The following is a 15547-nucleotide window of genomic DNA, read 5'->3' on the forward strand; positions in this document are numbered from 1 at the left end:
GAGGGAACGGGGCACACCCCCACACACACCTGCAGAGTGTCCCTCTGCGCCCCCTTGCTTTCAACACCCAGTGCCTTTGGCAGGTTGAAAAGGAGTCGTAGAGAAAAGCGGAGCCGCCCCCCAATTTGCACCCCCGCTGCTGGTATTTGCTGTGAGCTGAGACGATGCCCCCCACGGGCAAAGCCCCTCTCGGCCTCCAGCGCTTTCAGGGAGGGAGGGACGAGGAGCCCCCGCAACCGGGGCGGGGGGCACAGGGATGTGGCCCGGGAAAGGCTTTTCCCCGAAAAGCAGGGTGCCTCGGTGCGCCTGCCGAGGGGAGAGCGGCGAGTCCCTAAACACGAGAAGGGCGTATCGCAGGGCGAGGCGTCCCGCGGGATGTCCCCAAGGCTGTGTGTCCCCCCTGCTCCCGTGGCTGCCCGGAGCACCCTGAGGGCTGCCCCACACCGAGGCTCGGCCCGCAGCTGCCTGCATGCGCCGGGGTACACGCGGAAAGGGGCGCAGGCACACGCCACGGCTCCCCACGCAGCCACGCGTGGGCTCCCGCACGGGGCTGCCGCGGGAGCTGAGGCCGCTCCTCCTGCCCCCTTGCAGGATTTTGGAGAGGGCTATTTGACACGTGTGGGGTTTTTCCCCCTTTCTTTCTTTTTTCGTGGAAAACGATTAATTTGAAACAAATTAGGCTCGCCAGCCTCTTGTTTGCCAAACAGGCTGTTGGCAATGTGCAAACAGGCTTTCACCCCGGCGCCGTGCCCCCGCTCCGCTCCCTGCTGCCCTGCTCCAGCCTTGGCCGCGCACCCTCCTCCTCCTCCTGCCCCTGCCCCGCCGCGCCAGCCCCCCAGCCCCACAACACCGCTTGATTACTATCTCCCTGTTGCCCTTAATGCACGATCCGGGTTTCTCTTCAGCCTCGAAATAAGAAGTGACACATGCACCACTAAACCAACGTGTGGGGAAAGCCCGCGGTTGAGAGGGGCTATTGATGGGAGCGCTGCAAAGAGACAAAGCTGGGGGCTAGTGGAATCAGATGCAGCCCTTAATTAACACCATCTTAAATAGTCCAACAAGCAGTGAAGACAAAGTTGAAGAAAGACTTTAAGGCTGAGTGCCCCTCGACAAGTTCTTTTTTTTTCCTCGTGTCATTCAATATTTAATGCACTGTGCTTGTAATGCTACTACTGGTGCTCCTTTCTCAGCAAGTACATTATTTTTTCACGGTGCCCATGGCCAGGGAAAACCCTTTAGGCAAAGAAAATCAAAATGTTTGTTGTTTTGGATGACTTATAACTCTTGTTTAACACAAGCACTTTCAAGAAAGTATAACAGGCGCAGCCTCTAAAGCAAACAACGAAATCCTTGTGACAGAGTGGGACACAAAAAGCACATTGTGTTATGGACTATCCCTTTTCTCTCCTGCTAGATGGGTGCCTGTCTGAGGCTGAACACCACGATGCCATTTTACTTTTGAACTATTGTTTTTGAGTTATGCCATGTGGTCAAAAGGAGAAGAAGGGAGGTTGTTTCCAAGCTCATAAGACAAACGAGTTGCCTTTCATTGAACTACCCCAGAGCTCCTTTAAAACGAGGTTTAAGTGTCACCTCCATGTTTTAAATGGACACAGGGCTTCAGGGGCGACCCTTCAAAGCGCCTTCGTAATAAACGACCCTTATTAAATATGTCTCTGCCTGGGAAAATCACTTGGCAGAGGAGAAAAAAGGGAGAGCGGGGGTGGGGGAAGGAGAGACCCGGTGCTGCCGGAGGAGCTCCGCCACCCCCCGCTCCCGCCGGGGCCGGGACGGAGCGGAGCACGGTCCCGCTCCGGGTGCCCGCGGCCGGGCGGGGCGGGCCGGGGGGTCGGGGGGTGTCGCTACACGGATACACTCACCTCCCCCCCTCGACCCAGACCCCCTTTTCTCCCTCCGTCCCCCTTCACCCCCCAAAATGAGAGGCTGAGTGAAAGGTTGGGGTGTTTTCCTCCTGACTTCTTTTTGTCCTTAGAAGAGCGGCGTCTGCGAGTCTGAGCTGCGAAGTTACTGATTTGCAGGCTGCATGTTAAGGCAGCCCATGTAAGTAATTTCTGCGGGCATCCCGGCAAAGGAGAACAAATCGTTGACAAAGGCGAGCCCTTTCAATTCAGCAGCGTCGTTAGGGAAACCAAAAAGTATTCTTCCTATAATAAGTTCCACTTCAAAGGATTTCTCATTCAACGGTGACTGCTTCGCACTTTTATTAAGTCCGGGCTTTTTCACTTGGCGGAATCATCTGTTTGGTTATTTTTCATCGTGTTTATTTTTCACCATTCACACAGTACTTGTATTAAATAAACAAAGAACAATCGCTCTCCAAATAAAAGTACTTAGGTGGGAAATAAAAGAGGGAGGCAGAAGAGGAGAAGAGCTGGACATGGAGCTTCTTCCTCACTTATTTGTTTATCTGCTGAAGTTGGGGAGAGGGGAGTCCTAAAAAAATGGGGGAGGGGGAGGGTCGTTGGGAGAGAGGCCAAAAAATATGAGACGTTCTGATGAAGTGAAAATTGACTGCGTTAACACGGCATGAAACTAAAGGTCAATGCAACTGTATCTTAATAGAGTGTCTCGAATCGAGGTGGACTATTTTAAATGCAGCTTGCTTTTGCTGCGCTCATTGCCATAGCAATCCTAACGCTCCATGTTGATGTACCATAAAAGCAGTAGTTTGAATTTCAAAGAACCTGCCTTTGAACTTCTCCCTGCCTGATTAGGCACTTGCGTGGTGTGTGTGTGAATGCGGGAGCGTGGTTGTGTGTGCTGACGGTGCGCGGGATGCGGGGGGAGCGGAGGCAGCGCCCCGCCGGCGTTTAGGTGTCCGAGCCAGGGGGGAGCGTGTGTGCCCGCCTGTGGCTGTGTACTCCAGCACACTCCCCGGTCCGTCTTGCCCTGCTCTACCTGAAAATATTTTTCCGGGTTGACGGCGGGGGAAGGGGCGGGGAGGGGGAAGTGTGTGACAGTCCATCCTTGCCAGCATCTCACAACTCCCTGGCGACATCTCTAGAAGCACGAAACACGCGGAGAAAAGCCCTGAAAATCCCTGATTCTCCCCACCACCCATCCTTTGAAAAACAAAGCGGCAGCCTACCCCGGCTGCCCTGCATCCCACACGCTGCCCGTGCGTCGGGGGGTGCAGCCCCGCCACTCTCCTCCGAGAACTCCCCCGCCTATCCATATCCACAGCCCCCCTCCCCGCAATGCCATTTCCCACACTCCCGAGATATCTCAGTCCCTTCAAACTTCGCTACCGTCGCTCTCGCCTTTAAAGGGCCGAGCGCCAGCAGTAGTGTGTGGCGAGATGTCTCCCAGCCGCGACTACAAAGGTAGATGATTTAAACAGTGTTTGCTAGGACCACGTTTCGCCTAGGAAAAGATGAAGTCTTTGATGATGGCCAACTCGGTGTCAATAAGTGGCTTTCTTTGAGCCATATTCAGATGGGAACGTCTTGCTTGCCAATTGCCATAGAAATCCTAACACACCATGAAGATTGTCCAAGCGCCAAGCCTTCCGTTCTGGGCTAAATTACTTTGAAGTGGGGCAGGACGTGCACTGGTCAATGTTAACTCTATAGGGCGGGCAGGGAACACTAGGAGAGGGAGGTTGGAGGGGGGGAAGCAGAAAATAAGAAGGGGAAACTTGTTTTAGACACTCTATACAAGGTTCTGCTCATTGTCAGATATCTTTTATCTTTTATATTTCCCATGAATGATTCATGTCTCGGTGGCTTTGTGTCGCCCTCCTTTTCACAAGAAACTTCATTAGGGAGCTATAAGTTTTCCCATTGATTGGAGCCCTCATTTATGAGTGTTTTTCTGCTTCGTATGTTGGTTATTGTCATTCTGGTTGAAACAACTCTTTGCAACCTGTTTCACCTTTACCACATTTAACAAAACTGACTTAAAAAACACTCTAACCTTTTGGTGAAACTGTTCTTGACATTTTGACCAGTCATTTTCGAGCACTGGTAAATTACGGGGCGGGGGGCACAATCACTCTGGACTAATTTTATTTAATTTCTTTTATTAAAAAAAAATTAAAAGGAAAAGTAATCCTGGAGGATGCTGACACACAATTCTGTCTGGATTTTTTTCACTAGTTTTACTCAGTTTTCCTCTCTAGAAATGAGAAACCGGTCCTCACTCAGCTTCTGAAAACTTCGGTGTTTTTCTTCTCTTTCATTCCAGTGATTTCCTGGCGTTATTCCTTGTCTGACCTCACTCTGCGTTTCAGAATCATCTTCTGGCATACTGTTTCGCTTCTGTGGCTACTACAGAAGAGTAGAGCTATTTAACTCACGAGTAGCCTCAAGAGAATACTGACGGGAATATATTTTTTTCCTTTTAATTGATTTGATATTCCGATTAGCTGTCCTTGAGAGAGAGATGAAGAATGTCGTGTATCAATGTCTGACCTGTGCCTGTGTCTTACCTCTGTCTGTCTGTCTGTCCCTCCCTCTCTTCCCCCTGTGCACGGATGCCAGCAGCAGAGCACCCAGCTGCTCCATCGTGACCGGGCACCCCAAATCCTCTGCCCGCCCTCGCCCTCAGCCCGCCTCACGGGCAAACACCTCCAGGAGCAGGGCCCGCAGCCCGGGGGAGGCAGGGTGGCTCTGCCCAGAGCAGCCCTCCTCCACCTGCCTGCAAACCCAAAGGTAAATCCGAAGGAGAACTCTATTTACTCCCGCAGTTCGCTAGGCAGAGCCGGAGCATCTCAGCCGCCCCCAACACCTCACGGTGCTGCTCCTGCCGAGATGTGAGGCTGTGGCTGCGTCTGAATCTACCTGCTGACCCTCGGGGGAAAAAGGGGGTGTTTTTGTCTGTCTCTGCCCCTTGTCTGTTAGTAAGGCACATGCAATACGTAGGAATAATATTTTTATTCATTTGCATGATAATTTTTTTTTTTTTTTACTTTTTATGTGGTTTACAGAGATGAAAAGTTTTAAATTAGCAATTTTTAAAAAATTATTTAGGAGGTATCATGTGTCATAAAACTGCTGGGAAAGTGTGTGACCCTACGTGTAGCAAATACATAAAAATAGTGATATATCCCCCCGAGCTATAGTTATAAACCCTGCCATGATGTAATGTATAGTGCAATCTGTTATTGAAAAAATGCATAAATTAAAAAGTTCCTTTATAAATCAGCACCAATATATCTCTAATAAGATTACATTGCATAAATTATTTTTTAAAAAGTTCATACCTTACTTTATTATTTTCTATTTATTCAAATGAGCTTTGAAAAACGAATAAAAAGCAAATCGAATGAACTTTAAAAAATTATTTTCTATTCAAGTTTTCTGTTTGTTTTCAAAGTAACGCCTGCTTCTTTAGATCCAACACAACAATATGAAGACAACGTTTAAAGGCTTCCAGAGTGACAGCACCATGCACTGTACTAATAATATAATATCTCTATGAACTATACATATATTTATATATTATCAGCACCAACACACCGCACGGAGGACATGCAGGAAGAGTCTGTTTCACATTACATCGTTCATTCAAGTAAGCTGAAAAATATAATGATTTTTTTTTGTACAAACCACAACATCATAAACAACAATCTATCACCAAAATTAATAAGATAATTCTTTGGTGTGCTCTGTACTGTTCCAGGGGGGTAAAAAAAAAAAAAAAAAGAAAAAAAGAAAAAAAGAAAAAAAAAAGAAATAAAAAGGGTGATGTCAGAAAATAAATTAATTTGACTGTACAAAATAATCGCGTTCACATCCACGTTATTAACAATGACAAGACGACATCCACCATTCACGGCACACAAAACACATTTCCACAAGCCCTGGGGGAGGGGAGGGAGGCTGCCGCTTCTTCTCTCAGGGTCTCTGAGGAGGAATTAGTGCTCTTTACTTCATTTGCGCCCCTCTCCTGACTCAAGGGCTCTAGGCCGGGGTGTCCCCAGTGGCCCGCAGCCCCTCGGCTGCAGGGCTGCGTTGTTGGGGTGTTTGGGGAGGTTGGCACCCCGACCCCAGCCTGTGTCCCCACCCCTGGCTTTCTTCCCAGCAGCTCTGGTCCCCACCTCCCAGGTGACTCTGCCGGGCCTCTTCAGGGGGATGGTGAAAAGCACGCAGGCATCAGCTCGGCTGGAGAGATGAAATAATACACGTAAAAATAACAATAAAAAGATAATCCCTCTATGCCTGCCCCCTTCTCTAGGACTCGTCAGGCCCAGGGGGCTGCTCCCCCTCCCAACTCCCCAGGGGGCTGGAGGGAGCGTGAGGAAAAGTCTTAATCTGAGAGTCGAACTTAAAAAATAATAATAATAATCAGAGTAATAATAACACCAACCCCAAGGAAAGGAAAATTAGGAGAGTTTTTGTGTGGAATTTTTAAGGAAAAAAAATCAAATATGTATCACAGTATCACAGTTGTCAAATAGCAGCGTGCTTCTTTTATTCTCTGGCTCTGTTTTAGGAGCCATACAAGTACAAACCGTGGAGGAGTGAAAAGAATCCTGCAGCTTTTGTCTTTCCTTTCATAAATCGCTTGCACAATGTTACGGCTAAGGGTTAAAGAAAAGCTGAGAGAAAATGCCGGGTGCAGGTGGGACCCTTGGACTTGGGAGAGAAACCATCAATTATAAAGGAGCTGAACTGCAAGAGGGGTGGGAAATGCATTTGTTTAATTTTATTTTAAGGGATGCACAACCTGTCCTTGACTGGCAGGAGCTTCAGCAGGTGCTGCTGTACAGACAGGAGGCTGCTGCCGACCTGAGGCTTTACCCAGGCCAAAGAGAAGGCGCTGGGCTGGCAACTAAGGTACTTAAGAACCATTCCGGAGATCGGCTGGGTTCTGCCTGCTCGCAGTCTTCACCAGCTGACTCTTGTTGAGAGCAATGGGCATGGGCAGAGTGGAAGATGGGCATCTCCCTTGGCACCGTCTCCCTGCAAAACTGTGCGGCTCGGGTGACTGGGACAGCCCAGCCTGGCGTTATTAATGCTTTTATTTACAAAAAAAAAAAAAAAAAAAAAAAAAAAAAAAAAAAAAAAAAAAAAAAAGTCCGAGTCTCTTTAATTAAATTAGTTACCGTACAAACACCATAGGGTTTCGTACATGGAATAAATAGCGCGAGTCAAACCTGATGGCACTTCCACGGCAGCCCTCCGTGCCAGGTGGCTGCCACTGCGGCCCGGGCCAGTGCGGTGGGGCCGGGGCCACCGGCAGCTTGGCACGGCTCGGCGCGGCCCTAGGGAGCAGTTCTGCCTCCCGAGGTCCTGTGGGGCTCGTCCTCCTCGGATTCCGGGGAGGTGTCGCGGCTGGAGGGGGTGCGGGGCCGGCGGGGAGCGCCCCCGGCCTGGCAGACGTACCACTCGCTGAGGTTGGTGACCGGCGGGGAGAGGGCGGCGGCGCGGCCGCGGGGCGGCTCTGCGGCCGGGTCTGCCTCGGGGGGCAGCGGGCCGTCGGGGGGCCCCGCCGCCGCGTAGCCCTGGGAGCCCGGCGGCGGGGAGGGCGGCGGGGATTTGCAGTGGATCTTCATGTGCTTCCGCAGGGAGCTGGGGTGGGTGTAGGACTTGTCGCAGCCGCGGATCTTGCAGTAGTAGGGCTTGTCCGAGGTGTGGACGTGGGAATGCTTCTTGCGGTCGCTGCTGTTGGCGAACTTCCTCTCGCAGCCGTCGAACTCGCACTTGAAGGGCTTCTCCCCTGCGGGGACACAGACACGGCACCGTTACGGGCGGGAGGGGCCCGGCCCTGCCCGCGGCCCCTCCGCAGGGCGGCCTCGGGGGAGAGCGGCAGGGGTAAACCTTCCCCTTCCCTCCTTTTCCCCCCCTTTCCCTTACTTCCTCCCCCTTCGCGACAGTTGTGACATGCTCGAGGTTTCCGACTTTTTCCCCGTGTTTTGCTGCCTGTCACACGCCGCTGGCAGCCCTCAGGCCCGGAGTCCCGGGCTGGCGGCGGCAGGGCCCCCCCGGCCTTGTTTGCCCTCTGCGGCTCTCCCCTCGCACACGAGAAACCTTCATTACCGCTCTAATGACCGAGCCCAAACAAAACCTCTCAATGCCTTTGCCTGCGAGGGCTGGCGTTCGCCGGCAGCCTGGCTCGCCTGGCACATCTCCTGCGTAATCCTTTCCCAATGGGCACTGCGCTGGGGGAATAATTAGTTCGGGGGAAATAAAAGTAACACCTGTTTAAGCATCCCGACACAAAGAGGTAGCACCCCGCAGCCCGGACTGGGAACCCGCAAGTTGGGGGGCCAACCCAGACACCGGAGACGAGGGCAGCAGACTGCTGTTACCGTAGCTGGTTACCCTGGGCAAATGTGGGTCGGAATGTGTGCGGATGATCTACTTTTGAGAGGTTTTACACAGTGCTTAACAGTTAAAGCGCTTGTGAAAATCGGCCCGGGGCGGTGAGCCCGGCGTGCCTTTCTCACACGCTCGTCTCCTGTAGCACACCCTGGAATACATATGTTCTGGGACTTACAGCCGTGTCCTTCCCCATAGTTCCCGAACCGACCCTTCCTCACAGTTCCCGAATAGGGCTGCGTAAATGCCTATTGCTGAGGCACCGGAGGAAAATGAAAAAAGTGCCAGGTCCCTGTACCGAAGCTTCTTACAGCAAGTTTTTCTCACTCTACCATGCTACACGTGAATCCAACACACACAGAGCTTTGTCATAACTACTGTGACTCTTGAGTCCATTTAGACAAGGATGATGCATATTTTCAGATGTATTTTGCTCTGAGGGCTCAGAAATAACCCAGCAGCTCTCTCCGTGGACATTTTCTCCTTATCACCAAGCGATTTTTACTGCTCCTTCCGTTTGTACGATCGTATAGCATTTATTATTCATCAAAATAATAATGGAAATAAGAAAACTCTTTTTATTTTTAGAAGCAATTTCTTGGCTGTTACTATAGAAACATACACCTCCGCAGCCTATTTATGCATCAATTTGTACAATTAAAATCAGCTCACCTACCACCGAAGTGGTAGCATTAGAAAGTGCAAAGTTTATCCTAAAAAAAAAAAAAAAAAAAAATTTAAATTAAAATTGTGCCTCGTGGGTTTTAAGTGCATTAAAACCTCTGCACACCCCCCAAGACAAGTTCCCGGTCACTCCGTTTGTTCATTAATTACTATTACTTCTTCTGGGAAAAAAAAAGCAGATCTACTGGAGGTTTTGGGCAGTGTCTATCTGTGTTACCCCAAGGATGAAGCCTCACACACTCTGCTGCTGGCCGTGACCCTCAGAGCCCGAAGTGCAGCCCCCTGAGGAATGCCCCAACCAGCTGGACAAACCGCGTCCGCTCCCTCAGGGGTTTGGTACAGGGTTTTTTCACTTGGGTTCACGCGTGGGCACCCTCGCCAGACTCCAGATCGTGACAATCAAATTCTCCAGAAGTCCAGGACTGGGGAAGGTCCCGGTGAGTCCCCGTTACTCTGACGAGGCCATCACGTCAGAGTTTAACCATTTGTAGGTGGTTTCAACCCACAGAAGGGGGCGAGATGTTGGGCGCCGTCCCCTAATTCGCCCTGGCAGTAGCAGTGCTAGCAGCGGGGAAGGGCACAGATGGGGCTTGGGGTCACTTTTTTTGGAGGTCAGTGAATCGTTGGAAGGAAGCCTGACCACTAGAATGCACCGGATGTGGGAACAGTGATTTGTCCCCAAAATGAGGGAGTAGCTGCAGAATGTGGTTTGCAGCCGCCGGGGTGACGCTTTTGAGGAAAAAAAAAAAAAAAAAAAAAAAAAAAAAAAAAAAAAAAAAAAGACCCAAACAACAAACGCTTAATTACTGAAATACTCTTCTTCCTCCAGGAGTACCAGAAACATGCAAAATCGCCTAGTGATACGATTATGGTGTTATTATTTTTTCCCCCCGGGCGCCACATGCCTATAATAAACGAATAGTTTGTAAATCTCTCCTGCTCCCAGGCTGCACATGACTAAGTTAAAGCTGAGGTGGCAAAATGACAGTAATTAATCCGATAGGAACGGGCAGAAAATTTGGGATCCCTTGTCCACTCGAGGGCGTGAGGGGAAATACGTAGGGAGAGACTCCTGTCCCCTTTGCCCTCCCGTGGGCCGAGCTGTCATTCGAGGCGGGCTATTGCCCCCCACCCCGAGGGCTGCTCTGGTGCAACGACCCCTTCTGCGTGGATAGAGCCCTTCCCTGTGGGCTCACACCCTCCCGGGGACTACAGGCAGCCCCAAGCTGAAAACTTCTCCAATTTTCCCTTGCAAGAAGCCACGTCCCACGCATTGCCTCGAGGCAATGCTCGACCTCATCGAAGAGCTGCGAACTGTGCCTGATACTTATTTGGGTTTTTCTGGGGGGCTCTTTTCCCCGCTGAATCTCTCTGCCTCCTCGCAAGCCTCTCCCGGACTGCTTCCCACCTACCTCTCGCCTGCCCCTTGGAGCTGAGATGGGCAAGGAGTTGGGGAGCCCAGGAAAGTCCGCGGTGAAGTTTTGTTTTTCACATCAAGGCAGGTGGAGAAGGCTATAGATGACAAAACCGCGGGCCTCTAGCTAACTCGCTCCACTCATTAATACAACAACAACAACAAGAAAAAGTGTCAGACCGTACCCCCTCCTCTCCCCCAGAGAAATCTCCCCCTACAAACACCATCCCCGGCTCTGGGTGTAGAGCACTGGGCACCCTCAGGGCTCCGCTGCTACGTATGGGCTCATGCCTGACATATTCTGGAGATAAAAATCTATAATCCTTTCAGCCATGGGCCATTTGGTTTTACATCGGAACAACACGTTGTACGGTCGCCGCTTTTCTCTTCCCGAGCGGCAAACAATAAATCAAGAAAGCAATTACGGCAACTCCACTTCCTTAAGTATCCTCCAAGGAATAATATTTGTCTGCCACTATAAATCCCGGCTTCGTTCTTTTTCGGCAGAGTTTTACACCCAGATGGAAATGCGTATTTCGGGAGTGGTGAGGAATAAGGAGAAAGCGGGGGGGAAACACCCAAACAAAACCAAATAAACCACCAAAACCAAACCCAGAAAATTAAAATACCGAAAGGCTGAAACACACCCCAAGCCCTTCCAGGGGCTCCCGCCTGTCCCCCGAGGCATTCTCCAGAGGTGCCACTCCCTCCTCCCGTACCCCGCCGAGCAGCAGGGGAGACTTTAAAGTTTGCTTCTCAGATCGACAAAGGGAGGGAAGTGTCCTCCGCTGAGAGCCTTCCCCCGCCTGCTCCCTGCTCCGCGGGTGCTGCCGCAGGCGGGAGCAGCCCAGGCAGCCCCGGGACTTCTACCCAGTCCGGCAGCCCAGCGCACGGGCAGCCCCGGCGGCGCCCTCGGCATCCCCGGTCGTTCCGCAATATCGGTAGCCCAGGAGGGGACACCCGGCAGCATCGCTGGTCTCGGCAGCAGGGACGGCCCCGGAACGGGGGTAGCCCCAGGAGCGCTGGTCACAGGGGCAGCCCGGTAGTCCCGGCAGTACGGGCACACCCGAGCACCGCCACCGCCGCCCGCAGCGCAGGGGAACTGCGCCCCCAAGAGCCCCCGCGGCCCCATCTCCGTCAGGCCAAGCGTCACCCGCCCGGCTCCGTCCCCGCCGACAGAAGCGGCGGGAAGGGCAGAACCGCCGTCCTTCGGCGTGGCGGGGGAAAGCGGCAAAGCGCAGCGCCTCCCAGACGCGGGGTGAGCCCCCCGGGTGCCCCGGACAAGGGCGGCGGGAGCAGGGACGGGCGAGCGCTCATCCTCTCCTCGCTCTTCCGCAGGGGCTGCTGCTCATCTTCCCCCGGCTCTGCGTTATTTATTAATCGGTGTATTTATCCGGTGGTGCCGGGATGTGGGGAGGTGGGTAGCGGAGGGGGTGGGGGTGGGGAGGGAGCTGCCCAAGGTGAAGGGGGGGCTGAAGGGAGGGACGGGACACGTGTGTGCAGGGCAGAGGGGCCGGGTGCGTGTACGTAGCTGTGTGTGCGTGGCCCGTGTGCTGCCGAATTACTTATTCATGAAAAAGTCACATGTCCGGCGGTGCGTAGGAAAGCAGGAAAAGAAGAGGAAAGGGGAGAAAAAAAAAAAAAAAGAAGGAAGAAAACCCTTGCCGGGGGGGGGGGAGGGGGGAGGGGAAAGAACAACCCACCTGTATGAGTCCGCTTGTGGATCTTGAGGTTTTCGGAGCGAGCAAAGACCTTCCCGCAGCCGGGGAAGGGGCAAGGGAAGGGTTTCTCTCCCGTGTGTACTCGGATGTGGTTGATGAGTTTGTATTTCGCTTTGAAGGGCTTGCCTTCGCGGGGACACTCCTCCCAGTAGCACACGTGGCTGCTCTGCTCGGGCCCACCGACGTGCTCCACGGTGACATGGCTCACCAGCTCCTGCATCGTGCTGAAAGTTTTGGAGCAAGGCTTCCTACCGCCCGGTGGCGGCGGCGGAGGTGGAGGAGGCGGCTCTCGGTCGATCCACTTGCAGATCAGCTCTTGCTTGATGGGCTGTCGCATGTACCGCAGGAAGGCCCCAGCCGCCGCCGCGGCCCCGACGTGGGCATGGTGGTGGTGGTGGTGATGGTGGTGGTGGTGGGGATGGGGGTGGTGCGGGTGTCCGTGGCCGGCCGCCGCCAGGCTGAGGTTGACGGAGCCGTAGCCTTGCAACGCCGAGGAGGAGGAGGCGGCGGCAGCCCCGTAGTTCGCCTCGGCTCGCCCGTAGAGGTCCCCGGCGGCGGCCGCCAGCCCCAGGCGCATCTGCCCGTTGAGCGGCGGGTGGCGGCCGGCGGGCGCGCCCTGCTCACCGGGCGGCGGAGGCGGGAAGGCGGCGTGCGCCCCGTCGGTCGTGCCGTAGGTGCCGGCGGCCGAGATGAAGACGCCGTGCGGTGGCGGGTGCGGAAGGTGGGGGGAGCCGGCGGGCGGGTGCTGCTCACCCAGCGCCCCGTGCACGGCGGCGGCGACGGGCAACTCCCGCCGCAGGAGGAAGTCCCGGCCCGCCGCCCCCCCCGACGGGTATCCCGGGAGGGCGGCGGCGGGCGGCGCGTAGGCGGCGGCAGTGGTGGCGGCGGCGGCGGTGGCGGCGGCGGCGGAGGTGGTGGTGGCGGCGGGCGCGGCGAAGGCGGCGGCGGTGAGCGCCTCGGGCGTGAGCTTGAGGGCGGCGGGCTGCGCCATGTGCTCGGGTCCGAGCGGCGTGAGGGCGCCGCCAGGGTCGCCGCCCGCGTCCCCGGGGTGGAGGTGGGCCGCGTGGTGGGGGTGGACGTGGTGGTTCCCCAGCCCTGGGAAGCCTGTCATGTTCTGGTGAGGATGGGGCTGAGCCGCAGCCAAATCCGCTAATCTCAGTGTCGGGTTCCTCTTGCTCAAAGGGGGCTCCATAACGACACAGCCAAGCCCATCTACGCTCGCTGTTGTTATTTTTTTCCCTTTACCCGCCTTCAAAAACATGTATATATTAAGCGGCTCTTTAACTTCTTTTGTCTGCGCTCCGAGCCCCGCGCATCCCTGGCCCCGCTCTGCCCGCCCGCGATTGGCAGAGCCCTCACCACACTTCGGCGGCGCGCTGGGGAATACGGCTCGGACACCGCGCCGGAGGGATTGGACGGATGGCGATGATTGGCAGCGGCCGGGGCCCCGCGATTGGCTCCCTTTCAGGCCGCCGGCGCAGCGGGGATCCGCCCCCGCCGCCCCCCCGGGCCCCCCGCGCCGCCCCCCGAAGTTGCACTTGCAAAACTTCGCGCGGGGCCCGACGGGGCGCACCCCGCGCCTCCCCCGCCGCCCCCCGCCGGCGGCACCGGGCAGCACCGGGCAGCAGCTGCATCTGCTCCCCGGGCGCTGGACCGGGCGCCCTGCTCAGGTGCTCCGCCGTGTTTACGTTCGCGGGGCAGTGGGGTTTCGCTCCGTGCCTGGCGGCAGCCCACGCGCAAGGCTGCTGCCCGGCTCTGCGCTCTGTTTCCTGTCCTTCTTTCTTTTTTTGGAGGGCCACGTTCATTCATGGATGAGGCGGGAAAGCAGTCCCTCATGCAACGATGCGCGCAGCCCCACACCCACGCGAGGCCGAGGCTGTGTGTACTCATGCCCAAGGCACCACTAGGGGAAGGCGGCCAAAGTTTCCCTAAAAAGAAGACGGCGGGGGTTGGGATTCCTTTCCTTTCGAAAATAAACGAGTAAGCGGGGAGGGGAGGAGGGGGGCAAGTGGCACATGTTAGAGCGAAGTTTTGGGAGCCTGCTCTCGCTGCCGCTTTGGGGCTTCCTCCTCCCGCAGCGGCTTCCCGGGACATCCCGTGGGGAGAGCCAGCCCAGGCCCCGCGGCGGAGTGCCAGCCGTAGTCCAGGCAGCTGCGTCCACTTCAGCCCTAAGTCAGAAATAGAGATGAAACCCCCGCAGTGATATCCCGAGCATAAATGCTCCTCGACTGTTTAGGATGCCGGAACGAGAGGGGGTAGGTAGGTTGGGAAATGAAGGAGTCTCCGGCTCGTGGGTGTCGGCCCTGAGCTGCTGCCCTAGACGAAAAGGCAGAAAAAGTGGGAGCTCTCCTAAAAGGGGGCAGAGGTAGAGGACGGGCGGGGACAGCGATGGGAACGCCCCTGGGGTGCGGGGTGTGCTGGTCCTCGAAAGTGAAGCTCTTTGTGGAGCGCCGAACTGGCCCTTCGGCACAAAGGATGCTGCCCTTTTAGGGGATGGACTAGGCAAGGCCGGGATTTCCCTGCGAGCCAAAAGGGGGAAAGAGCATTATCGTGCCTTTTCTGTAGGAGGAGAAGTCGCTTGTATTGATATGTCATCTGCTTTCTTTAGGCTGTTGGTCCCCTCGGGAATAGCTTGAGCTCACTAGCTCCTGGAAAGTGCAGGCAAGCTGGCCGCCCTTCCCTGCCTGCGGGGCACCCAGGGACCCTTCTCCGCCTCTCCGGGAGAGGAAAGGGGGTGGGGGACGCCAGTGGACCCGCACACACCGGCTCTCCCCGGCCACCTAATCCCCTTGACGAAACTACATCTGTGCGTCTTGGCCGCTTCCCTGTGCCAAGCCACGTCCAAAGGAAGCCCCGTGCTGGTCCGGCATTTCCTGGGCCAGGCTCCAGGGTCCCCCTCCTCCGCCTCTCCCGCTACTCGCGGGGGAAAACTAGCAGTATTTGGCCCACGGCTGCCAAAAGGGGGGTGAGAGGCTCTAGGGGGAGCTCAAGGGAGGGCGAGATTCCCTCCCTTCTCTCCCCCCACCGGAGACAAGCCAGTGCTCCCGGCTCGCGTGGCCGCCGTGGGGGTTTCAGTGATGCTGCAAGGCAAGGAACGGGAATAAATGATCCCCGGGTTTTAAAAGCGGCTGCTCGATGGTTTTATTGCACAGTAAAAACTTCACGCAAAGTAGCCATATGACTATACGGGTATTTAAATACGTGTGTTTTCTATACGTCCATCCAAATAGTGCCCTCCCTCCTCCCCAAATTCTGGGCGCGTTGTTGAAGCAAGGTCCAGAGATGGAATGGTTTGATGGGAGATGCTGTGGATGTGAACAAGTATCACAGCTCTGCGGAGCCTTCCACATGCCTCCTTGTGCCTCTCCTGTTAAACGCAGGTGATGTGTATCTGTCATCGATTTAATATGTCTTAATTCAAATATATACCCCGATCAATT

General features: G+C 54.9%; 1 protein-coding gene across 1 annotated transcript; it reads right to left on the reverse strand.

The window, feature by feature from the left end:
* Positions 1-4322: 4322 nt before the first annotated feature.
* On the reverse strand, positions 4323-13368 carry ZIC5 (Zic family member 5). The gene is given in 4 exon segments (XM_063392364.1): positions 4323-7686; positions 12090-12966; positions 12969-13044; positions 13046-13368. Coding segments are annotated over 4 exon segments (1731 nt in total). The 3' UTR covers positions 4323-7231.
* Positions 13369-15547: the final 2179 nt, after the last annotated feature.

This window comes from Prinia subflava, chromosome 3, assembly GCF_021018805.1.
Source record: "Prinia subflava isolate CZ2003 ecotype Zambia chromosome 3, Cam_Psub_1.2, whole genome shotgun sequence".
NCBI lineage: Eukaryota > Metazoa > Chordata > Aves > Passeriformes > Cisticolidae > Prinia > Prinia subflava.